General features: G+C 43.1%; 1 protein-coding gene across 3 annotated transcripts in view; it reads left to right on the top strand.

The window, feature by feature from the left end:
* Nucleotides 1-5,833: 5,833 nt before the first annotated feature.
* Nucleotides 5,834-27,563, top strand: part of LOC110078742 (solute carrier family 22 member 15-like) — a 50,957-nt gene continuing 29,227 nt past the window's right edge. For 2 of the 3 annotated variants that reach the window (XM_020793190.3, XM_020793191.3), the window contains exons 1-3: nucleotides 5,834-6,058; nucleotides 9,196-9,342; nucleotides 26,180-26,312. In XM_020793190.3, coding sequence (XP_020648849.3) covers nucleotides 5,975-6,058; nucleotides 9,196-9,342; nucleotides 26,180-26,312 — 364 coding nt within the window. In that variant the 5' untranslated portion in view covers nucleotides 5,834-5,974. Of the gene's footprint in view, nucleotides 6,059-7,352; nucleotides 8,325-9,195; nucleotides 9,343-26,179; nucleotides 26,313-27,563 lie in introns of those variants that run through there. The other variant, XM_072995175.2, reaches the window with a different exon arrangement.

The raw sequence follows: 27,563 nt of genomic DNA, 5'->3' as shown, positions 1-27,563 counted from the left end.
AACCCATTCGTGTGGATTCACAGAGTACCACTCGAAGAACCATGATTACAGTTAAGTAACCTCTTTTTTAAAGACTCCCAGAATCATTCAGGACCCCACCCCAGTCAGAATTCTAGGATGCCCCAAAACAAGGCTTCAGAAGAGCCTGGCCTGCCTACCCCAACACTCGTCCCAGATGCTTCTGCTCTGAACAGCAAGGAAATCATCCTGTGTTCTGCATGAGTCCCAAGGCTATCTGGGACTCCCACAAGTTCATGAGAGGGTTATTTCCATCACCCATGAGACTCTATAGAGGGTGCATTCAATGGAACTCCTCCTCCTATGAATCTTTGCAATTCACACAGTGCACCAGGGCAGTGTTCTTGCTTTTCAAAGCAGAAGTGCCTGGGAAAATATGGAGGTCAGAAGGGCTCCTCTTATGGGCTTCCTCTCCCAGAATTATGCCTGTGAGAATCTTGGAAAATTCAAAGAGCAGGAAAGCCCCCCCCCCGAAGTCTAGACAGTGGTACTGTTCAGTGGATTTGTAATTGGTTGACTGACTGAACCCAAAGGGTGCTCACCAATGGCTTCTGTTCATCCTGGAGAGAGGTAACTAGTGGGTGCGTCAGGGTTCTGTTCTGGGCCCTGTTCTATTCAATATCTGTACTCAATTAGAGTCCTGGCCAAAAACTAACAAAATGAAATTCAACAGGGAGAAATGTAAAGTCCTATGCTCAGAATCCTACAAGGTAGGCTTCAGCAGTATGTGGACCGAGAACTCCCAGAAGTACAAGCTGGATTCCGAAGAGACAGAGGAACTAGAGACCAAATTGCTAACTTGCGCTGAATTATGGAGAAAGCCAGAGAGTTCCAGAAAAATATCTACTTCTGCTTCATTGACTATGCAAAAGCCCTTGACTGTGTCAACCACAGCAAACTATGGCAAGTTCTTAAAGAAATGGGAGTGCCTGACCACCTTATCTATCTCCTGAGAAACCTATATGTGGGACAGGAAGCAACAGTTAGAACTGGATATGGAACAACTGATTGGTTCAAAATTGGGAAAGGAGTACAACAAGGCTGTATATTGTCCCCCAGCTTATTTAACTTATGTAATTTTATGATTTTATATATTTTTATACTGTTTTGTTTTATTTTGTAAGCTGCCTCGAGTAGACATGGTCTAGAGGGGCGGAGTAAAAATCAAATAAATAAAATAAATAAATATGCAGAATACATCATGCGGAAGGCTGGACTGGAGGAATCCCAAGCTGGAATTAAGATTGCCGGAAGAAATATCAACAACCTCCGATATGCAGATGATACCACTCTGATGGCAGAAAGTGAGGAGGAATTAAAGAACCTTGTAATGAGGGTGAAAGAGGAGAGTGCAAAAAATGGTCTGAAACTCAACATCAAAAAAACTAAGATCATGGCCACTGGTCCCATCACCTCCTGGGAAATAGAAGGGGAAGATATGGAGGCAGTGTCAGATTTTATTTTCCTGGGCTCCATGATCACTGCAGATGGAGACAGCAGCCATGAAATTAAGACGCCTGCTTCTTGGGAGGAAAGCGATGACAAATCTTGACAGCATCTTAAAAAGCAGAGACATCACCTTGCCAACAAAAGTCCGAATAGTCAAAGCTATGGTTTTTCCTGTCGTGATGTATGGAAGTGAGAACTGGACCATAAAGAAAGCAGACCGCCGAAGAATTCATGCCTTTGAATTGTGGTGCTGGAGGAGGCTCTTGAGAATCCCCTGGACTGCAAGGAGAATAAACCTATCAATTCTAAAGGAAATCAACCCTGAGTGCTCACTGGAAGGACAGATCCTGAAGCTGAGGCTCCAGTACTTTGGCCATCTCATGAGAAGAGAAGACTCCTTGGAAAAAAACTTGATGTTAGGAAAGTGTGACGGCAAGAGGAGAAGGGGACGACTAAGGATGAGATGGCTGGACAGTGTCTGCGAAGCAACCAACATGAATTTGGCACAACTCCGGGAGGCAGTGGAAGATAGGAGGGCCTGGCGTGCTCTGGTCCATGGGGTCACGAAGAGTCGGACACAACTAAACAACAACAACACATGTAGGCAGAAAAAAATGAACTACACAGATATAGGATGGAAGACACCTGGCTAGACAACAGTACTTGTGAAAGGGATTTAGGAGTCTTGGTAGACGACAAACTGAACTGAACATGAGTCAGCAGTGTGATGCAGCCGCCAAGAAAGTCAACGCAATTCTTGGTTGCATCAATAGAAGTATAGTGTCTAGATCAAGGGAAGTAATACTACCACTCTATTCTGCTTTGGCCAGACCTCACCTGGAGTATTGTGTTCAGTTCTGGGCACCTCAATTCAAGAAGGATGTTGACTACCTGGAACATGTCCACAGGAGGGCAATGAAAATGGTCAAACATCTGGAAGCCATGTCCTATGAGGAGCGGCTTAGGGAGCTGGAAATGTTTAGCCCTGCAAAAACAAGATTAAGAGGGGACATAATAGCCATGTTTAAATATCTGAAGGGATGTCATGGTGAGGAAGGGACAGGTTTGTTTTCCACGGCTCCAGACACTAAAAGAAGGAGCAATGGTTTCAAACTAAAGGAAAAGAGATTGCACCTGAATCTCAGGAAGAACTTCCTGACAGTCAGAGCTGGTTGGCAGTGGAATATGATACCTTGGGAGTGTGGTGGATTCTCCTTCTTTGAAGGTTTTTAAACAGAGGCTGGATGGCCATCTGTCAGAAGTGCTTTGATGGAGTTACTGCATGGCAGAGGGTTGGACTCGATGGCCCCTGTGGTCTCTTCCAAATCTGTGATTCTAAGTCCATGGTATTTCTCAATTTTCCTTTTGCTTTCCCCTACAAAACTGCTTGCCAGAGGAAGAAATATTTGTGACTCCTAAACAATGTCAGTGAGAAGAGCTGCTTTTCTTTAGTTGCACTGTAAAAGAAATGTGGGAGAAACCCAACAGCAATAGCAAAGTGGAATCAGAGGAGAAAGAGGTTCTATCAGACATATGCACTGCCTGCCACTCTACTGTGGTGACTTCACAAGCTTGTTTGTCTGTGCTGGTGCTAGATTTCCATTTCATGTATATCACAAGCAGTGGTTTCACTGGTAAACTCAGCACTACCATCAACAGGAGATTAAAGGGACATCTGATATGTTTTCAAGTCCCTGGAAAAGAGAAAAGAAATGTGTATTTGAAATTAACATCCAATCATTGACACAGGGCACACATAGCAAAGCCAGCCAAGCAGCTAACCCTATACACATACAGTGGTGCCTTGCTAGCCAATTGCCTCTCAAAACAATTGTTCCTATAGCTATGGGCAATTTTCACTGGACAATGTTTGGGTCCTTGCCTCACAAGACAGCTTTTTTTTTTTATTATTTATTATTTTTTTTATTTATTTTATTTTTTTATTTATTTAAACATCCTGTTTCACGAGATGGTTTTCCCCCCAATTGAAACACATTAATTACATAAGACCTATTTTTTTATTCCAAAAAAGTAGGGAGAAAGTGTATGCTGCTAGATTTCCAGGGTCTGCCTCCTGGAAAAAACTTTCTGCCCCACTTTTTTGGGATAAAAAGTAGAGTTTATGTAATTAATGTGTTTCAATGGGGGGAAAACCCATCTTACAAAGCATCACCAATGGGGCTATGATTGCAAATTGCACCTCATACCCCCTTCTGTCCCCTAACCCCCCAAGGCATGGTGACCCCCTGGCTGCACCTCCCACTCAGTACAGGGCGGCACAGCCCCAGTTCTGCCAGAGGCCAAGACAGCTCCTAAGTGTTTTGGGGTGCCCTGCGGGACCCCCATCAAGTGCTAGGTGTTCCTCCCACAATCCTCTAGTGTACAGGTATTAGCATAAGGTATTAGCATATGCTAATACCTGTGCACTAGAGGATTGTGGGAGGAACACTTAGCCCCTGATGGGGTCTCACAGGGCACCCCAAAACACTGAGCTCTCTTGGACTCTGGCAGGACTGGGGCTGTGCCGCCCTGTATGATGGGAGGTGCAGCCAGGGGGTCACCATGCCCTGGGGGGCTAGGGAACAGAAGGGGGTATGAGGTGCAAGGGCCATTCTGAATCATACATTGCAGAGAAAATGCTGCTTTATAAAAGTGGTTTTTATAGGGAAGGTTTATCCATGACACTTTGGGAATGATGCTGATGCTGATTCCTGTGATTTCCCCAAATGTGGGGAACTCAATTGCATAACTTATGTTAATGGAAAATTGTACTCTTTTTCATCTCTTTCTTCTCATTAGGACCTATTGCAAAGGTAGCAAGTCCTGGTGATGTCTTACATTACAATTTCCTCTTTTTCTCCCCTATGTTAAAGGATCAGGGCAAGCGGCATCACCATTATCAAGAGCCATCTTTGACTCCTTTCATTCTCTTTCTTTGTTGCTGGAGAGAGAAAGTGGGGGAAGGTCATCTGAGACCCATTGAATTTCCAAAGGCAGTGCAGCTGAAGGGATTGTTTTTCCCCAATATGGTATGGGGAACTGTATTTTGCAAGATAATGTCTTCTATGGAGAATTTTCAGAAGACAGTGATTTTTTTCCCCCAATTGGAATGCATTAAATAGATTTCAGTGCATTCCGATTTCCATGGAATGAATTAAAATCGTCTTCGGAGGCACCGCTGTAGTCATTCAGATACATGTTGTTTACAGTATTTCTTTCAACTGTAAAGGCTATGCTATACATATACATTGTCTTGCTGAGGAAGGACAGTTTGACTTGGCCCTAACTGTTCATTAGATCAGGTCACACATGCCAGAGTCTCCTACCAGCAATGCCATGGTGAACATCCACACTGGTTGAGGGCTTCTAGGAGTTGCAATTTTAAGTTACAGTACTGTATTTTTCAAGGTCTGGTATTGCACCTTACTCCTTACTGCATGCTGCAGTTGTAATGATAAACTTGTTGGTATATACTTTGTTTTTAATATGACAATACACAGCAAGCCAGCCTATTAGCCCATTAAATACCACTTTAGGTTTTGCTGGTGAAAGGTAAGCTTCTTAAAAGAGCTGTCACTGGAGACCAAGACCATCCGCACTCTTGTATTCCTGACCCCCATGTATGGTTGTGAAAGCTGGACAGGGAAAGAAAGCTGAATTCGCTTGGAGTGCTGAAGGAGAACTTTGTTGATACCCTGGAGTGTCAGAAAGCCCAACAAGAGGGCCCCAGATCAAACCAAGCTTGAACTATCCCTGAAGGTAAAAAGGTTGAGGCTCGGGCTGTTCTACTTTGGGCAGGTCAGGGGAAGGCGGAATTCTCTGGAAAAGGAAATAACGCCGGGAATGGTGGAAGAAGGCAGCAGGAAAAGAGGAAAGTCACAGAAGAGATGGACTGACTCCTTAAAAGGAAGCCACAGGCTTGAGTTCACAAAAGCTGAGCAAGGCAGTTGAGGCCAGGTCATGAGGGAGAGCGCCCACTCGTAGGGTCGCCACAACTTGGAGGCGACCGTGACCGCAGGGGACAACCAGCTCCTCGGACCGCCAGGGCCTCCTCTAGACGGCAGACGGCGGAGACGTTCCTCTCTGCAATCCCCCCCCCAACATGCCTCACCACCGGGATCACGCCTTCCGCGTAACCGCCGCGGGACGAACACCAAGCCCTCCTGTCCCAGAAGCGCTTGCGCGTCAAGGCTTCTTCTGTGGAGCGGACGCGTTGGACCTGAAAAGGGGGAGGGGGCGCAGAGGGAGATTGAGTGGCAGCGTTCCAGCCCCGCCCCCTGCCTCGCCTTGCCCTTGTTCTGTCACCAACGGCCGCTAGAGGTCGCTCTGTAGAGAGTTCTCCTCCCTCCTTTTCCTTCCCCTGTAAGCGTCCGCCGCCGCCGCCGCCGCCGCCTCACCACCTCCAGACGGCTCTTAACGACAAGCGAGCTTAGCGCTCCAGGCGTGACCTCCCGGTTTCCGAGACGGTTTTGATGAGGGATGCTGCGGAGAGGCCCGGCGGAGCCGTATGGACCTGGACGAGGCCTTTGGGTTGGTGGGGGAGTTCGGCCCCAGGCAGAAGAGGCTCACCGCGTTCCTGGTGCTGCTGCAGGTGGGAGGACGGTCCAGCTCCTCCCCCCCTCCCTCCCTGAGTCAAATGGTTGCGCCTGAAACCTCCCCCCCCCGCGCAGTTTATCTCATTTGTCAGTCGCGAGGAAGAGGCAAAAAACAGCGCGGAAAATGTGGGGGCGGGGGCGGCCGAGAGGAGCGCAGCGCGAGTCGTCAAGGCAACGGCCGCGGCCCTGTGGCGACACAAGGGAGGCAGCGGGGGGGGGGCTTCTTCTCTGACGCCCAGCATGGGTTGTTGTTGGTGGTCCTCAGACCTTCGTGGACTACAGCCCCCAGAATCCCCCATCCCCGCCGAGCTTGGAGTCCCTTAACACCTGGAGGGTGGATGGGAGGGGGGGCACTCGGGAATCCCCGCGGGGCGCGTTAATGCCTCCCCCCCCCATCCGCCCCATTTCGCTGAGGGGAAGGGGCTGCCGTCGTGTCCGCGTTCCTGGAAGAAGGACGACGGGCCTCTTTTGAGTTCCGGGCGGTTTTACTGTCGAGGAAGTGGCTGTGGAGTTTGCAGCGCCTGGACGTGACATGTTGACTTAGACTGCGTGGCATGGAGAGGACGGGGGAGAAAGTGCTAGTTCCTGCCACGTGACGGCTGTGAGGCGATGCTGTTGCCTTCGGAAAAATGTGCACGAAGGTGGCTTTCGGGCAAAAAGTGTGCCGACGTCGAAGCCTCCCCCGTCTTTACACCCGCGTGTGTGCGCGTGGGAGGGAGGGAGGGAGGGGAAAATATATTTGCCTCAGCGTCTCAGTACATTAGCTGTGCTGAAAACTAACTCAGGGTCTTCCAGATGTTGTTCGGCTGCAGCTCCCATTAGCCCTTGCCTACATAGCCATTGAGAGATCTGGAAAGCCAGAACTAGCCCAACCTGGGTCTAAACCTTCAAGGCCATTCATCTCACATGCATTGGCAGATCTGCAGACTTGTACCTACGTGTTCCTACAATTACCACTCAAAGGCCCTTAAGACTTCCTTTATTTTTTAGTTTTCCCTTCTGTAGTCTTCCAGAATTCAGGATTGTGCATATGTGTTCTTTGCATTTTTAGTAATATCTCCTGATGAATTTGAGCCAGTGGACGCTTCATAAATTGGTTGTTGTGGGTTTTTTCGGGCTCTTTGGCCGTGTTCTGAAAGTTGTTCTTCCTAACGTTTCGCCAGTCTCTATGGCCGGCATCTTCAGAGGACAGCACTCTGTGCTTCATAAATTGTTAAATGACTAAAACATTAGCTTTTGATGAGGCAGCGGACGTTTGTCATTTTTCAGCTATGCTTGCACATGTGGTAGTGTGCGCCTCATTTCAAAAACCCACAACAGCTATCAGATCCCAGCCGTGAAAGCCTTCGAGAATACAAAAGTTTTGTGTACTATATCTGCAAGAATTGTAGTTTGTTTCTGTGTGTGTTCCAGATGTGATATAAATCAACCCTCGACTTGGGAACGGCCCTAGTTACAAACATTTCGACTTACGAACTGCTCTGATAGGAAAATTTGGACTCGACTTGTGAACTTGGACTCGAGTTACGAACGGAAAAAAAGTACAGGGAAGGCAGGGAAAGTGGGAAATTTGAACTTTCAGTTAGCAAAGAGGCTGCTTGTTTGCTTCCTCGCTTGTCCAAGTGGTTAGAAAGTGGGGAGAGAGACCTGGGACTGCCTGGTATTGTCATTTTTAAATGTAAAATTTAGTTTAAAAGGTGCTTTGTTTGGGTTAAACGGTGCTTGGGTAAAAGGGAGCTCAGTTTGAGTTAAAACCTGCTCGGGTAAAAACGTGCTTGGTTGCTTTAAAAGCTGCTTGTTCTGATTTAAAAGGTGCTTGGTTGAAAAGGTACCTGTCTTGGTGTAAAAGATGCTTGATTTAAAAAGTGTTCTTTTTAAACATTGTTCGTTCATTCTCTCTGTGGCTTCCTGCCGTAGGTTTTAACCTACGCCAGGGGTTGGCAAGTAATTTCTATAGGGGGCCACATGAAAAATCTGAATTGTGTTCGGGGGCCGAACCAACTTTACTTAAAAAAAAACTTTTTAGGGAGTTAACTATGTGAGTGTTGTAATTCATTCACCATGGGGGGAGGGGGAGAGAAAAAAACCCCGCCATTGAGCTAACTCACCTGTCCTCCATTTCCCCACAGCTTTCCTCCCCGACAGTCTTCTATCTCGCACAGGCGATGTGATGCGTCATCATGTTGCCTGCGCAAGGATCGCTTCCAGACTCTTGAGCCGCAGGCTGCGGAGCCTGCGGTTCGAGAGTAACAGTCAAGACAAGTAAGTTTTGCTTACTGCTGTGCTGGGTGACTGGAGCCGGAGCTCCGGCTCACTCAGCGGTAACGTGCGGGCCAGACAGGAGCGGTGACAGGTGGGCCGGACTGGAGCGATGACCGGCGGGCTGTATGTGGCCTGCGGGCTGCACTTTGCCCAGGTCTGACCGATGCCATCTTAGGATAAAAAAGAAAGGAAAAAAAATCTGCCCCTAGTGAAAGGGACGGATTAACCAACTTTGCATTAATTCCTATGGGAACTAATGCTTCGACTTACAAACCGCCCCTTGACCTAAGAACCAAAAACAGCTGGAACAGATTAATTGGTTTTCAGTGCATTCCTAGGGGAAATGCTGATTCTAATTACGAACCTTTCGATTTACAAATTTCCTTCCGGAACGGATTAAGTTCGTAAATTGAGGGTTGACTGTAGTATAATCTGCTGCAGAAATCAGGGCAAGAAGGACAGATACAGGAAGCAGTTGGTGGAAAGGGATGTTCCCCTCACTAACACAGTGTCCCCAAAAGCAGTGCTTCACTTTGTGCTGTAGAGGTAAATAGAAAAGGATATGTACGGTAGAATGTAAAGCAGTAGTTCTCCAGATTTGCTGGACTACAGGTGGACTATAAATACTTAACTGATGTGCTAGATGTGGAAGGCCAAAACTTTCCTAATTCCTGAAGTAAGGAAGTAGATCTTTATGCCATTGGTTTACAAGTTTCTCTGCCCCTGGTATCAGCTACAACTTATTGAGCTTGTCTCCTGTCTGCACACCTATTGTTTCTTGATCACACCAGAGTGTTATAATGTTGAGATCTGACCAGTATATTTATTGTCTGTCCCACTCTAAATATACTCTTTCTGTTTTACTTTAAAGGTGTTCGTGGCATGTCAGTCTATGCTTATAGTACTGGTGGGAGCTACACCTGAATATCATCTTGACAAAGAAGGGATTTCAGCAAGTACAGAAGCTCTGGCAAAACATGTCAGGTTTGCCAGTAATTTCACATCCATAGCAACAGAGGCAAGTACATTATTTTGCTGTTCTTTAACATTTTCCTGTGTTTTAGTTTGTTCTTCCACCCATCTGGCTTCAATGTAGGATGTTGCCTCTAAAATTTTTGGAATGAAAAATGCTTACGTTGGACTTATGTGCATTTTGCAGTTTTCTTTTAAATGTGGTTTTGGAATTTGCTGGTAAAGGAAAAGTCACTTGAACTGTTACTTTAACCTTTGTTTAATCTAGAATCAGAGATCATAGTTCTTTCTTCTTTTCTAAAGCATGTGTAATTCAGAATGTATTATCCTGGCTTTGAATTAAATATATAAATCAACTACTGTAGTTACTTCTAATCTTGTAGAAGTTACTATAAGATTACATACTACAGCATGATTTATATGCTTTACTAGTGAAGGCACTAGTTTGTAACATAATCTCTATACAGTATTAGTGTTTTGAAAAGTTAAAATTTTACAAACCCAAGGGACATTTCTGCCTCTACAGTCAAAGACTTACGTTGGCACTTTGCACATTCTTTGTTGTTCATCATTTGTTCTTGGATTCTTGTTTTATCCCTTTGTCTGTATTTTTAGTCCAGGATCCAAAAAAACTATGCAATCTCATGTGCCCCAGGAGATTCTAAACTTCCATTTCTCAAATATCTGCATGCCCTGCCCTGTCCCACTGCCATATAGTAAACTTTGTTTCGAAATTGATGTAACTTTCTGAAGTAGTTTATGATACATTTGGCCAGAGCTTTCCATGCCTTGGTATCTTCAGGGTTGGATTACTGCAATGTATTTCAGAAAATATTATGCCATCTGAAACTCACCTAGTCCAAATGCTGCAGCTAAACTGTTAGCAATGTTGGGCAAGGAGGTCATGTCTCTCCTATATTAAAATAATTCCACTTCCTCCTGATATGTTTCTGAGCTTAAGCCAAAGCCCTGTTAAATAATTTTAAAAGCCCTACATATATTACAACCCTGATGCCTGTTGGACTGCCTTCTCTCACATCAGTTTTCTGAGCCACTTTTTAACTACCTGCCCTTGTTGTCTGAACTGACATGGTCTTTTTGGTGTTATTTTGTTGCTTTTGGAATGCCTGCTTTAGATTGGCCTGCTTGTCACCCTCATTACTTTCAAGTAGGCACCATGCAAAAAGTATTTCTGTTCTTAGCTGTTGCCTCTGTGAATCACACATGTAGGTGTTTCGGCACCTGCACAAAACCTCATCAGAACATTCCAGAGCTCTAAAGAAAAAGAACCTTAAGGCAGCCTCGAGGGTTAGATAGAGAATCTTCCAATTTATGAGGTAGGCCTATTTGATGAGAAAACTGATGACACAATGAAGAAATTACACAGCAGAGAAATATTGCCGAAAGAATGGGCTTCTATACACCATACCAACAGAGACAATACCAGCAATACTAGAGCAATCCTACCCATACTTATAATCAAAGTTCTTATCGGATCATCAAAGACTTCCACTATTACCAACTCACAATACTGTAGGCAGCATTTCCAGTGCCAAAAATACAAACACCCAGTTCCAAACACCAAAGCAGAACAAACAAATGTGTTTAATTACTTACAGACTGAGATCTGCTTACCATTCACTTGCACCACACAGGATACCATTACCCTACTAGCGCCATATCTCACCATCTCGCACGCCGTCACCAACAACAAATGGTTCCTAACCATCACTGAACACTATTATGCCATGGAATTTATAACTTTCCCATTGACATGTCTCTTCAGACCCACAACTCCATGTCAGGTACTGTAGGGAGAGATGGCTACATTACTAGAAAAGGATGCTATACAGTCTATTCCTCTGGAACTGCTTCCCAAAGTGTTCTACTCTGATGTCTCACAGTTCCAAAGAAGGATGATGATCAGAGCCAATTCTGGACATGAGAGATGTAAATTCTTACATATATAGCAAGAAGTTCATAATGGTGACAATAGAAACAATACTACCACTCCTCAAAAAGGAGACTAGTTTGCTGTGATTGACTAGGAGGATGGCATTATTATCATTTGTTCAGACCATTGCCAGTTCCTAAATTTCATGTTTGGCAACCATATATACAAGATCAAGGCACTCTCTTTTGATCTTTCTACAGCATTCAGGGTTTCCATAAAGTGCATGGCATCAGTTGCTGCCTACCATAGGCTGCAAGGCATTATGGTTTTCCCTTAATGACTGGCTGATTGTAGTCAACTCCGTGGTCAAGGCAGAGAGATAAGTCCTGTTCAGCTTGTCTCTTGGTGGATCTTGGTGCTTGTGTGAATCCAGAAAAACCCTATTTATAACCACATCAGAAGGTTCACTGCATTGGTGTGTTGCAGGACTCCACAAATATGAGAGCCTACTTACCCCAAGACAGAATGAACAAGTTGATAATGTCGGGAAATGAATTCAAACCAGATGCGACCATCACAGCTCTCACAGCACAAAGACTCCTTGGTCTCACAACATTTACGATGGTGGCGATCCCAAGTGCACGCCAAAAATGAGATCAGCCCTGGTACCTGTTTTCTTTCAATATGTTGACAGATAGCAATTCCAAACTGCTGACTGGATCCCCTGAACTAGTGCAACAACTCCTGTGGTGGTCCAAAAATCCAGTTTAACTATAGGAAGGCCATTCAGGCACCCCAGGTCCAAGATTCAAGTGACAGCAGATGCACGCCTGACAGGATGGGAAGCACATCGCAGGTGTCAACAAATATATGCCATGTGGTCTGAAAAGGAGAGAAACACATAAAAATGGAATTACTAGCAGTACTGAAAGCTTTTAAGGCATTTGAGAAAATACTATCAAGCAAAGTAGTACAGGTTGCCACGTACAACACTACAGTCATGTAGTATGTGAACAAACAGGGCAAGACTCACTCCATGTCCCTTATAGGCATCGAACTTTGGGAATGGTTTTTTCCCCATATCTTCCCAACAACCATCCATGTGGCAGGGGAAGACAACCAGTTGGCAGAAAGTTTGAGTCAGAAGGTGTCTCGGGATCACAAATAGGAGCTGGCCACAAACATCTTCAAATATATTTATGACAAATGGGGTCAATTGGCCATGGACATATTTGTCACTCATAACAACAGAATATCTTGGCAGTTCCACTTGAGCAGGTTGAGGGAAAGATTCTCTAGAACAGTGGGTCCCCAGATATTCTTGGACTACAACTCTCAGAAATCCTGGCTAGCTTGGCTAGTGGTGAAGACTTCTGAGAGTTTTAGTCCAAAAACATCTGGGGAACCAAGATTGGGAACCACTGCTCTAGGAAATGCCTTCATGGCCCATTGATCCAGGAATTTTCTCTAGTTCTTTCCACCATTTCTCCTGCTAAATAGGGCAAAGGTAAAGCTTCACCAGGAGAAATTCAACATGATCTTGATAATTCTGTGGTGGCTGTGCCAACATTGGTTTGCAACACTGAAAATAAATTCCACAGATATCTACCACCTGCCCCCAATTCCTCACTTACTTACTTGGAACAACGGGATAATTCTCAATCCAGACTTAGCCGTGCTGAGGGTGATAACATGGAAAATTCCCCATTCTAAGTAGGATCATTCATGTGTCCCCGAAACTATCAACATAGCTACAAATACAAATGGCAGAAGTTCTCTTCCTTTGCTCAGTGAATTGGAAAATCTGACCTGCATTCTTCGTTGCACACAATGTTGCATCTGAAAGAGAATGGTTTATCTCATTCTTCCATCAAGGTTTATTTGTCTGCCATAGTGGCAAAGCAACCCCTAGCTCCCAAGCATCACAGTACTCCAGAAATCCAACTCTCAGGGGCTTGCAGCAGTCTTTCCAGATGTGCAACATCCACCACTACAATAATTGATTTCTCCCGTGCTTAACCAACTCCCAGCCAATAGCTAAGACAGACCAGAGTCTTCTTGCCTACAAAACAGCTTTCCTCATGCAATCACTTCAGCACAAAGGGCAAGTGAGTTGTGTGCCCTTTGACATGACCCATCTTTCCTGTAGTTTCACAAGGATAAGCATTTTCCCTGTCATGCCATTTCTCCCGTCATGCCATTTCTCCCAAAGTTAGTGTCAGGTTTTTACTTCCGTCAGCCCTCTAACTTTCTTTCCCTACTATGGATTTTGAGAAAGGCCTTCATATGTTAGATGTTCATAGAGCCCTGGCTTTTTACACATCCAGAAGCAAACACTTCCAAAAATCCAACAAGTTATTCATTAGCTATCAGTGTTCAAAGATGGGTGAGCATATTACCCCCCCTGCGATTATCAGAGTGAACACAATCAAGTTGTCTTGCCAACTGGAAAAGACCAGTACCTGTCTCTTTGGAAGGATACTCTTATCAAGTCTGTTGCAGCTTCCACAGCCTTTCTCAGAGGTACAGTATCCAGTTAAGAGATACCTACAAAATAGCAAAATGGTCTCAACCCTCAATGTTCATTAAACATTATAGGTTGAACTTCAGAGCTAAACTCAGTGCTGTGTTGGGAGAGTGGCCATGTCATCTATGTTGGCATGACATCTTACCAGCGATTTTGTCAAGTCACCCACATGTGTGATTCACAGAGACCATAATGAAGAAGAACAGGTTACTTAACTGTAGCTGTGGTTCTTCAAGTGGTCATCTGTGAATTCACACAACTCTCCCATCCTCCTCTCAGTCTAACATGCTGCTGTTCACTCATGGGCACTAGTGGACATGGGGAACTAAGGCCTAACCCTTAGGCACAGAGACATGTGCAGTGGATGAAGGGTTTCCCTAACAGTCTGTTTCCTTTGAGCTCTAGAACGTTCTGATTAATTTTTATACAGACAGAGAAACATCCATATATGTGAATTCACAGATGACCACTCAAAGAACCACAGTTATAGGTAAGTAAGACTTTTAGAAACCATTAATGTTGCCACATTTTATTTAGAGTAGTTTTGGATTTATTGGCCAAAATCTTATTATTAAATATTTCATATATAAGAGATATCAAACAAGATGTTTTTGTAATTTTCTCTCTATTGTTGCATGTCCAAGCACACAACTGAGTCAAAACTGGAAGATGTTTAACTATGCAGCAGAAAATAGCATAACTATGCACATCAGCTATGCAATTCTTGGTTTATATTGTCAAATCCAATAGGATTTAGCCATCACTTGTTTGAATGCATATTTACTGTATTAGCTAGTTGTTGTGAGCATGTATGCTTTATTTTACTATTGTTTGTTTTTCAAATTATAGTTAGCTACCCTGGGAAGATAAATTTTGTGCTGAAGGTACTGGATATTAATGATCTAACTATATAAATAAAACATAAGGTAGAATTTTTTTTTGCAGGATGTCCCTGGGAAAAACATCCATAAAGTGGGTATTGACCAGAAAATACTCTGCTACAAATAGCTGTTAATCATTCCCCAAAAAACCAAGAGGAACATACTGATAATGGGCATTTGCATACAGCCTTTCTTTTGTTTGAAGTATAAGTGGCCCGGTGGGCCAGATAGGCAGGTATAAATCAAATAAATAAATAAGTACTTGCTACTAAGTTACACTGTTTAATATTCAGCTACAAAGTAATGTATAAAGAATCATGTTGGCATATTCAAGGCTAATTTTATTTGGCATACTGTTTGTAGACTGTAACCCACTTATGAATGGGCATGGAGTGTAGCCACAACAAACAACAACATGGAGGATATACTCAGGGGTCTCCTACCAATTCTCCTCAAACTGAAGAAGCTGCCTGGATGAGGAGCAAAACATTTCACCCTAATAAGAAAGATCTTCAGCTGCCGTGATTCAGCATCCGGTTAACCTCACCTGGATGACTGAGAATCTTCACAGAAATAAACAACAACATTTATACAAGCATGAGGAGGAGGGGGATGTGAAATTGTCATAGAACTGCAAGATGTTTCGCACGGTGACAGTCTTGCCAATGATTACTGGACATTATAAACAGTACCTGGGGGTGACGGGAACAGATTTCTCAATGGTCAGTAAGAAGGGTGGGTGATAGGTATATGCAGGCATGAATGAACAGATTAATATGATATGGTGTATAATAATAATAATAATAATAATAATAATAATAATAATAATAATAATAATAATAATAATAATAATAATAATAATAATAATAATAATAATAATAATAATAATAATAATAATATACTGCCCATCTAGAACGTGTCTACTCTGGATGGTTTACATATAACATAAAAATAAACTAAGGTAAAATCCAGATTAATCACAGAGTCCAAGATGGGAAAGGAAGAAAAGAAGAAAAACAAGAAAGAGAGAGAAAAAGAAGAAAAAGGGATATAGGCTAGGTAATGGCAGTAGGGAAGGCCTGTCTGTATAGCCATGTCTTCAAGTTAGTCTTGCAAGCCCTCAGCGAGTTAGCCAGGCGGATATCTACAGGAAAGTTGTTCCAGAGGTGAGGGCCCACTCCCGAGAAGGCCTGATTTCTATTTTTTCCCCACTGGGCCTCTCTTGGCGTTTGGCCCCTCAGCCACCCCATCTGACTGGAGTGGGTGATACGGGTAGAACTGGGTGGAGGAAGGCGCTCTGACAGATATTGCAGGTCTGAACTGTTAAGAGCTTTGTATGTAATGGTTAGCACCTTGAAATCAGTGAAGTGGATAGGTAGCCAGTGTAAGACGACCAAGGTGGGGGAAGTGTGGTGAAATCTTTTCACCCCTGTAAATAGCCTGGCCACTGTGTTCAGGACCATTTGGAGCTTCTGCATCAGACTCAAAGGAAACCCCATGTAGAGAGTATTACAGTAGTCTATTCTTGAGACTACAAGTGCATGGACCAGCGTGGTGAGTGCCCCTGCATCTAGATAGGGACGCAGCTGGGCGATCCACTGAAGATGTAAATGGGCAGACTGAACCATGGATGCTACCTGGGTCTCTGTGGTAAACACCGGGTCAAGATGGACACCCAGACTGCATGGTGTATGGTGGAGAAAAGTCTTTGTCTAAGCCAAGTCTAGGAAAAGATGGATGAAGTTGGTGTAATAAGAGTGCAAAATGTACAAAATTGAGTCATAAAACATTCACTAGTGTTGAAAGTATAGACCAGCCTACACAGATGGACTGATTAACATACGTAACATTGAAAAAATAGTAAATACCTGTAAAGCAGCATCCTCTAGTGCCCTCCAGAGGTTTTAGACTACAGTTGTTAGTGGCCATGCCGCTTATGACTGCTGAGACCAAATCCAAGACATCTGGAGAATGACAGGTTAGAGAAGTCTCCTTTACATGAACATGTTTTCAGTTGAACAGGAAAATTTATTTCGATGCAAAAAATACCAAATATTCTGTACTGTGCTTCATTACTACTGAAGAAGAATGTAACTTCCTTTTTGAAACTTTTGTGCTGCTCTTTAATGGAAGGTGGTATAGTAATACTTACATTTTGAAAATGAAATAAAAGGACACGGGGTTCCTCTTGGCTTCAAAATGATGATCGTATTTTTTAAAAATAAGGAGAAGTAGCTTGCTTTTCTCTAAGGAATGATCTGGCTCAACAACAACAAAAAAATAGAAGCTTGATTAATGGGTATAGCTTACATTCAACAGTTATGGAAGCCTGTAAAGTTGTTTGTATAACATGCAGTTTCTTAAGTTTGGCTCTGTTTCTAACTTATCTTACCACTTATAGTTGTCACTGTTCATAGGACTGATGCAATAGGGATTATAAATAATATTAAAATCATGTGCCTTCAAGTCAATTTTGGCTTATGGCAATCCTTTTCAGTGTCTTCTAGGTATAGAATACAGTGGTGCCTCGCAAGACGAATGTAATTCGTTCCGCGAGAATTGCTGTCTTGCGAAGAAATCATCTTGTGAGGTTCCCTATGGGAACCTCGCAAGACAAATGAAATTTATTCGTCTTGTGAGGCATTGGCCTTGGGGGGAAAAAAACCGTCTTGCAAAGCATGGCCATAGAAGAAACCGTCTTGTGAAGCACCATAGCGATTGCAAAAACCAATCCTCTTGCAGGTTTTTCATCCCGCGAGGCATTCGTCTTGCGAGGCACCACTGTACTCAGAGGTGGGTTACCATTATCATCATCTGAGAACTCCCTGGTAATTAGGAGCTTGCCCAAGGCTACACAGGCTGACTTTACATGCACGAGGCACAGTGGGAATTGAACTTGCAACCTATGATTTCAAAGCTGGATGCCTAACTCACAGAGCTGATTATAAGGGTCCTTAAAATAATCAGTTATTAAAATTAGGCCATGACTGCAGGGGTTGTATTTTCATATTTTTCCAAACTGGGTCATATACCTGAAGAAAGTGATGTTTCTTGTCCTAAACCTAAGTCCTTACACGTAGGTTTAGGACAATTTACATAGGGTAATGGTGGACAGATGTCCGGATATTTTTGGCTTACAGTTCCCATCCGACTTAAACCAGTGTAGGCTGTTGTGTGGGACTGTGGAAGTTGCTGTCCAGAATCATCCACAGTACAACAGTTACAGTCATGGCCAAAAATATTGACACCCTTGCAATTCTGTCAAAAAGTGCAACCCTTCTCTCAGAAAATTTTTGCAGTTGCAAGTGTTTTGCTACTCACATGTTCATTTCTTTGGTTTGCATTGGAACAACACAAAAAAGAGAAGAAAAATCTGATACAATCCCACACAGAAACCCAAAAATACGCTGGCCAAAATTATTAGCATCCTGTCTAAATTGTAAGAAATAATTGCTTTTCAAGCATATGATGCTCCTGTAATTAGTATTTAGACACACCTGTGTCAGCTCGCGCTATTCATTGGCATTTGAATGAAAAGGGATGCTATGGTAGGAGACCCAGGGGGACACCACTGCTAACACAAAGGTATTAAAAAGCAAGACTGGAGTAGACCAAAACTTACGTGACAAAACCACAATCCTTTTGGGAGAACGTACTGTGGACAGTTGAGACAAAAATAGAGCTTTTTAGTCAAGGACATCATGGCACTGTTTACAGAAAAAGAAATGAGGTGTTCAAAGAAAAGAACACAGTCTCTACAGTCAAACGTGGAGGTTCAAAGATATTTTGAGGTTGCTTTGCTGCTTCTGGCACTGGATACCTTGACTGTGTGGACGGTATCATGAAATAAGATGATTACCAAATAATTTTGGGGTGCAACGTAGTGGCCAGTGTCAGAAAGCTGTATTTCCACCCGAGGTCATAGGTCTTACATCAGGACAATGACTCAAAACACACTTCAAAAAGCACTCCAAAATGGTTATAAACAAATGGTTCCAACGCAAACCAAAGAAATGAACATGTGGGTAGCATTTGCAACTGCAACACTTTTCTGAGAGAAGCGTTGCATTTTCTGACAGAATTGCAAGGGTGCCAATATTTTTGGCCATGATTGTACTCATCCTAGTCTCCATATAGTAGAAAATCTTAGGAGAGACCAATGAAAAATGACCTCAGGCAGATTGAGGGCCAGTTTCTAATTAGTGCAGTTGACTACTGAAAATCCACTGCAGAACTTTCCAGCCACTTTCTTGGCTCTTTTATATTTATTTCAACTCATTTTAATTTATGTAGGGGTTAAGTCTAGTTTACAATTTCTTGTACCATAACTGCATGAGGAAATCTCTGAGAATAAATACTTCCTGGCTTCCTTCTACGTTAATTGATGGTCAGAAACCAGGAAGTAATTACTCCAAGTGAAGACTTCCTCAATCAGTTAAGGCACTTGTGGTGCAGAAATATAATTTTTGGCTGCTAGTTTTTTTTAAAAAGGAATATTGGAAAGTCTTCATGATTAAAATTAGCTTGGAAGATGCATTTGGCCCATGGATCAGTATACAGTATTTGGTGTCTTATAATTTGCATTTTATAATTGCATTTAGCCTGCCTTATTATGCTCTTGTGTGCATCTTTCTCAATCATTGTTCTCAATAATATTTAAATGTATCCTTTCATTTTACTTCCTATTGAAAAAGTATTGTTTTAAGCATTGTGACATGGGTTTGTAAAGCATTCCCCCCTGCAATGTTCCACATGCCTGCTTTCATGTTTAAGGGATTCTTAATCCATGTTCTGGCTCCTTTAACCTTGCAATGCTTACACGGCAACGATGTCTGACCTCAAGTAAAGATGTATTAATATGCATTAGTTCCATACATTGGTGAGGAGTAGGGGAGAACTGCTGCACAGATTATGAACCCTTGTGCCGCACAGAATTCTTTTTAAGCAACTGCTTTTTGGCTATCTGGCATTTCACTTAAAATGGGCAAAAGCTGATATCTTTCTAACAGCCTCACATCTGTGTTACTATTTAAAGTTAATTGTAAACAGATGGAAACAATGGTCTTTTTCTGCTTTCTTCCTATCATACACAACTATTACCAATGAAATGTCCTCATGTTTTTAGGCATAACTTAAACTTGATGTACATTCTGAATTGTATTCTGGAGAATTGGGATGATGGGGGTGAGAAGTTATTTAGTGATTTATAGTGTCATAAAACGTCTGCTCCTGCAAATGTATACGTGGAAGTGCTTATGGTTATCTGGAACATTGCACCACTGTGTGTTGCTTAAAGTCCCTGCTGGAAAAAAAATGGAACAAAATGTTCTGCAGATGACACTGAGAGTTACATGTGCATTATTCATAAACTAGACGATCTTGGGCATGTCTAAACTTGTGTTACATCCTTATTCAAGAACTTCTGAAAGACCTAAAGATACAATGAACTCACCAAACATAAAAATTGTAGTTTTGTTTCCTTTATCTTTCTGAGCTAATTTTTTGTCAATTCATAATTGTTTCAAAGATCAGCATGCTAGATTTTTTTTCAGCTTTAGAAAGTTGGGTTTCTTATTGTTGCTGTTATTTTTCTAGCAAATGCATAGGTCATTTTAAATAACTCCTTTCTCTTACATGTTTTTAGGAAGGAAACAGTTTTCACATTAGGAGCTGTATTTGAGTTTTCTTCATTGTACATAAAGAACCACATTTTAGAGTTTTAGGTAAGAACCACAGATTCTAGCGGAAGAAAAACATGGGATATGTTCTTCTAGTAAATGTAAAAGAAGATTGATACAGTGTAGAATACAGCCTATGTCTTCTCAGCATCACTCTCAAGTATAACATTTTATCCACTTATATTTCTTACCGCTATGATTCTTAAGCTCATCTTTTCACTTTTTGTTTAATTAGGAATATAATCAATTGTGCAGCATTTGGTTTTTACTTGTCCTGATTGCTACCGAGCATATCAAGGACTTCATTATAGGCTCAAAATCTATAGTTCTATATAATTACATTGAAATACAAGGGACAGCTGTTTAAACAAATAGCTATGATTTCAGTTTGATATTTTTCTAGTTACCATAGTAACCAATGTTTGGTTGCAGTTCTTACCTACGCAAACTAAAAAATGTATTCCCTACCAGAGATTTCTTCTGTGTTCCTGGTGGCCTGAAGTAGATATGCTAATCTGTTCCCCTCATTACTACATTTTTGACCTTGAGAGTTCTAAAAGACTTTTTTCTGCTCCTTTTGTGTAATTCTGGGATACTCTAGTTCTGTTCATTACAGGGCCTTTGGCGTTTTTGGAGGGATTATTTGCCTTGCATAGAAAAGGCAATCCATTTCTTCTAAAGATAGTCAAAATGCATTCTAATCATGTGTCTGGAAACAACTGTTTGCTAACACATTACCTTTACACCTCACATCACCTTAGAAATTGTAATTGGGTATTTTTGGGTGTTGGGGGAAGATACTGTGGTGACTCAACGTGGATAATGTCTGTTTTTGTGGAATTTGCATCTGCTTTTAAAGTAGAGATGGACATAAGGAAAATGCCTACACCACCTGTGCCTCTCACCCAATCCCACGTCTATCCTGCAGTTGGTTTTCCCCCATGTTGAACTTGACTTTTTGAAGTCCACTGAGACTAAGAATGAGAAGAGCAGTTCAGGAGTATGTTAAACATGAGGAGGGCAGTGGTCCCCAACATGTTTAATGCCAGGGACTGGGTTTGTTGAGGACTATTCTTCCAAAGATCGGGGGGGGGGCTGCCGCCACTGGTGGCCATAAATGGGCGGGCGTGGGGGGCGACCGTGTGTGTGGGTACTTGTTATGCAGTAGGGTGTTGGAGGAATTTCCAAAGCATTAGATGTATCATAGAACACAGTGAAGACAATCATCATCAAGTGGAGAAAATATCGCACACCAGTGACATTACTAAGAACTGGACGTCCCTGCAAAAGTGATGAAAAGACTAGAAGAAAATTGGCCAGGGAGGCTGCCAAGAGGCCTACAGCAACATTAAAGGAGCTGCAGGAATATCTGGCAAGTACTGGCTGTGTGGTACATCTGAAAACAATCTCCCGTATTCTTCATAGGTCTGGGCTATGGGATAGAGTGGCAAGATGGAAGCCTTTTCTTATGAAAAAAACATCCAAGCCCGGCTAAATTTTGCAATAACATATTTGAAGTCTGCCAAAAGCATGTGGGAAAAAGTGTTACGGTGTCATGAGTCCAGCCGAAGATCCAGAACCTGAGGGGTTAACTGTAGCTGAGGAGAATGTTGAGCGATTAGAAACACAAACAGCCGAATCGCCCCCAGATTCTCCTCCCCCAGTAGACAGGATGAGGGCCAGGCTTCAGGGAAGACTTATGACGGAAAGGTCAGAGGATCGTTTGAAGGCTGCCCGTAGAAACATCCGATCAACTAGCCCTGAGTTCTGACAGGATGAAAAGGCTTCCAGCAGTTCAAGGGCTGTTTTTACTATATAAGCAGCTCCCAGACGGCTGGAAGTCCGTGAAGCAACAAGTCAAACCTCTGGCTTGCATCCATGCTCCTGACTACCCTGAACTGAACCCTTGGCTTTGGACTCTGACCCTGGACTACGTTCTGCGATTTGGCTTTGGACCCCGACCTCAGATTACAGGTTGTGATTTGGCTTTGGTATTTGGATATTGGCTCTGCATTCTCTGAACTTCTGACATAGGGCTGGCTTATCGGACTTTGCTCTTGAAAGCCCTGGGAACGTGACATATGGTCTGAAGAAACCAAGGTTGAACTTTTTGACCATAATTCCAAAAGATCTGTTTGGTGCAAAAACAACACTGCGCATCACCAAAAGAACACCATATCCACAGTGAAGCGTGGTGGGCAGTATTATGCTTTGGTGCTATTTTTCTTCAGCTGGGACAGGGACCTTAGTCAAGCTAGAGTGAATTATGAACAGTTCCAAATACCAGTCAGTATTGGCACAAAACCTTCAGGCTTCTGCTAGAAAGCTGAACATGAGGAGGAACTTCATCTTTCAGCATGACAACGACCCAAAGCATACATCCAAATCAACAAAGGAATGGCTTCACCAGAAGAAGATTTAACGTTTTGGAATGGCCCAGCCAGAGCCCAAACCTGAATCCGATTGAATATCTGTGGGGTGATCGGAAGAGCACAGGAGACGCCCTTGCAATCTGACAGATTTGGAGTGTTTTGGCAAAGAAGGGTGGGCAAATATTGCCAAGTCAAGATGTTCCATACTGATAGATTCAAACCCAAAAAGGCTGAGTGCTGTAATAAAATCAAAAGGTGCTTTGACAAAGTATTAGTTTAAGAGTGTGCACACATATGCAACCATATTATTTCAGTTTTTTATTATTACTTCCCTCCACCTAAAAGATCTCAGTTTGTTGTTCAGTTGAGTTGTACAGTTCATAGGTCTCATTAAAGGTGGAAAAAGTTCTGAAATGATTTATCTTTGTCTCATTTTTTTACATCACAGACACTTGACATTTTAACAGGGGTGTGTAAACTTTTTATATCCACTGTATTTGTTTGACCTTTTTAAAGTATTTATATGCTCACTTGGGTTAGCCTTAATTTTGTCTTTTAATGTTGTAAGCTGCCTTAGTTCCTTTCAAGGAGAAAGATGACACCAAATATTTTAAATAAATTAAATAATTAAATTAATTAATTAAGGAAGCTGCTTCAGACCATCTCACTTTTCTGGCTATAACTCCACTGTAAATTCCAATATACAGTGGTGCCTCGCGCAACAGTCGCTCCGTAGAGAGACGAATCCGCGCAACGATGCCGTTTTTGCGATTGCAAATGCGATCGCAAAACGGCACCTAGATAGGGGAAAATTCACAGAGCGAAGGTCGGTAAGCGGTTTGCTTACTGACCTTCGCTTTGCGACCCGCCAATCAGCTGTTCCGCGGCTTCAAAATGGCCGCCGGAACAGCCGAAAGGGCTGGGCGCGGCGTTTTCGCGCCCTTGGTAAGCAAGGGGAGGGTGCGAAAACGCTGCCGGAACAGCCGAAATGGCCGCGCGCAGCGTTTTTACGCCCTCCCCTCGCTTACCAAGGGCGCAAAAACGCTGCGTCCAGCCATTTCAGCTGTTCCGGCGGCCATTTTGGACCCGCCGGACAGCTGATCGCAGCGTTTTTGTGCCCTCGTTCAGCGAGGGGAGGGCGCGAAAATGGCTGCTGGCCATCCCGGAACATCGCACAACGGTGAGTATTCGGCCAAATTGGAACGCATTAAACCATGTTTAATGCGTTCCAATGGCTTTTTATTTTCCGTTGAGCGATGTTTCACACAGTGAGGGTTAATCCGGAACGGATTAACCTCGCTGTGTGAGGCACCACTGTAGCTACATAAGCCCAAAGGTAAGCATACCGGAACTTTACGTTTTCTGGCTAATAAGTTTAAGTGACATAAATATCATCATCATCATCATCATCATCATCATCATCATCATCATCATCATCATCATCTATTTATTTATTTATTTATTTATTTATTTATTTATTTATTTATTTATACCCCGCCTATCTGGCCCACCTAAACATGCCTCATGGAGACACATATGGATTCAGTCTTCAGATTTACAGTTCTATATAAATATGTAAAATACTGTCTGAGAATATTAGCTAAACATATTAATTTATCTTCGTTAAAACCATAGGCTTAAGTTTCTTGTTCCATTAGACCAGACTCATCCAATCAACTACTGATTGATTAAGCCAACACATGTAAATCTCACTGATTTCACCAGTCTACTCTAATTGGAATGACCAGTTGAATCTAGGCTGTAGTCAACACTACTAAGGTAAAGGACATAAATTTCAGATTTACTTAGATCAGTACTGAGAAGACAAACTAAGAGAATGCTATTTACATAAAGAAATACACTCTCATATAAACAGTACTCTCTACCTCACAGGAACAAGCTAAAAGTCTTGAATATCCAAATACAGTGGTGCCTCGCAAGACGAGTGCTTCGTTTTACGACAAAATCGCATAACGATGAAGTTTTTGAGATCGCAAAGCGATTGCAAAACAATGTTTCCTATGGGTTTTTTTCGCTTTGCGATGATCGGTTCCCTGCTTTGCTAGCCGAATATCGCAAAATGATGATTTTTGCACAGCTGATCAGCAGTTTCAAAATGGCCGCTGGGTTAAAAAAAATGGCCACCCGCTGTTTTCTGGCACAGATTCCTCGCTGCACGGGCAGTGAAAATGGCTGCGCTATGGAGGAAATTGCTTTACGATGTTTTCGTTGGAATGAATTAACATCGTAATGCGAGGCACCACTGTACCACTTTGTTTGCAGTTTAAAAATGTATAAGCAGCACTAATGGACTATGGCAAGATTCCCACAGGCATTATTTCATCTGTGCTGCGACACCTCCAACAAAGCCCTCCTAACCGGGGAAAGCAAAATCAATCAATCAATCAAGGAATTGCTCGTGGTTTATGGCAAAAAGTAAACAAAGGTTTGCTGCATATCAAATTCAAAAAGAACAACATCTTTACATATCTATTGGATATTACACTGGTTTTCTCTGCACACTGAGCCAAAGGAGCCCAAGCTGGTTGTAGGGAACAGGGTGACAGTTCCCGAGAAGCGAGGAGCGGGAGGTGGGGAGACGCACTGAGGCAGAGGAACCGGAGCAGTGGCAAGATTGCGGGTCTGCAAGGCGTGGATTTGCTTTTCCGTCCCCTCCTCCTATTGGCCCGTGATTGGCTGCCGGGGATGCGTGAAGACAAAGGCCACGAGAGGGTGTGGTGCCTGAGTGCACCCCCTGACTTTGCCTTGATGAAGTTGCTTCCCTGGCACTACTACTCTTGCCCTCGTTTCTCCCTGGCCTCATTATTTCCAGCGATGTGTTCTAGCCTGTACTCCTGCTTCACTTCACAAAGGAGGGGTGGGATCCCTTCCTGTATCTAGGGCCTTAAGCCTACCGTGCTCTCTAGGCTTGAGCATATGGGCCTTATTGTTCTCAGCTTTCCTGCATGGGGTGGGGTGGGGGCAAAGATCTGTGTCTGTGGCCCGGTTCAAGGAAGCCCACAGATCGGCACAGGTTCGCGGACTGGGGGTTGGGGACCCCTGCTGTAGGGCTTCATAAGAAGCAGTTGCTACCTCAGTTCTGACCTGCAAGTTTTCCTTTCTCCTTCTAGCTGTTAATTTTTTAAAATTAAAATTACAGTGTGGTGGCATGGGGGACCCAGTGGTGCTGGGTCCCCCTCAAAACAAGAAAACATTGCTCCTATATATCCAGAAGGCAGGGTCAAATTGATTTAAATAAGATTGATTTAAATAATTATTTAAATTTTAAAAATTGGGTTTTTTACTATTTAAATTTTAAAAGTTAGTTTTAAAATTTAAATTGTGATTTAAATCAATTTGATTTTAAAAAATCTTAGATTTTTATCCATGCTGCCAGAGGACTTTCTAAAAAGAGTATTTTTTAAAAGTGTAGACTTTTTGTGGGATGGTAGAAGGTCAGAGTCCTGGAGGAGAGTACAAGATCACTCACATTGTCTTTTAACTGAAAATATGTGTTTTTGTTTTCAACAGTGGTATTTAATCAGACATGAAGCATATAAAGTGAGCTTGGCATCATCCCTGTACTTTGGTGGATTACTTCTTGGAAATATAATGTTTGGTCCCTTATCAGATAAATTGGGCAGGAAGCCTGTGTATCTAACAGGTAAGCTTATAGAGAATGCTGTCTCCTACAAGACTTCCACATATTTCCAGCTTTGCTGCTAATATTTGTTCTTACATGGTGGCTCTTTTGTGGGTTGTTTTGCACATCATAACACTAAAGAACTGTTCTACAGAGCTTTGAAATTGCAGAATTGTACATAGATAGGAATAGATTTTCGGTATATTAGTAAAAGTTCATGCTTTAAGGCAGGCTTGTCCAACCTGCGGCCCGAGGGCCACATGCGGCCCAGGTCAGCTCGTAATGCGGCCCAGTGCAAATTTTTTATTTTTAAAGAAATTCCAAAGTTTCAAGTTACACTACCGGCGCTTGCGGCCGGAATGTGGCCGGGGCATGTCACAACAGTAGAGGGGGAGAGAGGGAAGGAAGGAGTGGGAGGGGAGGGGAGAGGGGGGCTGCGTGACTGCATTGTGCCATCCCCGTCAATAGGTGGACCCTCTCCCGGCCCCATAAAGCCGCTGGTGTCGAAGCTGGCAGCTTCTGCTGTCTGAGATCGCAGCTGCCAGTAAGTGCGCTTGGAGCAGGGCTGTCGAGGACGGCTAGGGCTGCCCCCCCCATGCGGCCCAAACCAAATTTTCATCTTCTAATGTGGCCCAGGGAAGGTGAAAGGTTGGACACCCCTGCTTTAAGGTAAAGATTTCCCTTGAGATTTAGTCTAGTCATATCCGACTCTAGGGTGCGGTGCTCATCCCCACTCCCAAGTCATAGATCCAGCGTTTGTCTGAAGGCAGTTTCCGTGGTCACATGGCCAGCGCGACTAGACACAGAACACCATTACCTTCCCATTGAGGTGGTACCTATTTATCTACTCACATTTTTACATGCTTTCAAACTGCTAGGTTGGCAGGAGCTTGGACAAGCAATGGGAGCTCACTCCGTCGCATGGATTTGATTGTACGACTGCTGGTCTTCTGACCTTGAAGCACAGAAGTTTCTGTGGTTTAGCCCGCAGTGCCACCACGTCCCTTCTGTGCTTTGGTACAGCAGTAAAATATCATAAGAAATGCAATGCAAAATGCTTGTTTTGGCCTTGAAAGCTGTAAATAGTTTTGGATCATGTGATCTGAATGAATGTTTGCACCTGTAAGAGCTTGCCCAGTCTAGCCTGCCAACAAGAGCCATTACAGTGGTGCCTCACTTAATGGGCGGCCCGTTTAACGACGAAATCGCATAGCGATGAGGATTTTGCAATCGCTTTTGCGATCGCTTTGCGATGGTCTGAATGGGTTTTTT

This window comes from Pogona vitticeps, chromosome 3, assembly GCF_051106095.1.
Source record: "Pogona vitticeps strain Pit_001003342236 chromosome 3, PviZW2.1, whole genome shotgun sequence".
Classification (NCBI taxonomy): domain Eukaryota; kingdom Metazoa; phylum Chordata; class Lepidosauria; order Squamata; family Agamidae; genus Pogona; species Pogona vitticeps.
This window is presented reverse-complemented; position numbering and strand designations above follow the sequence as displayed.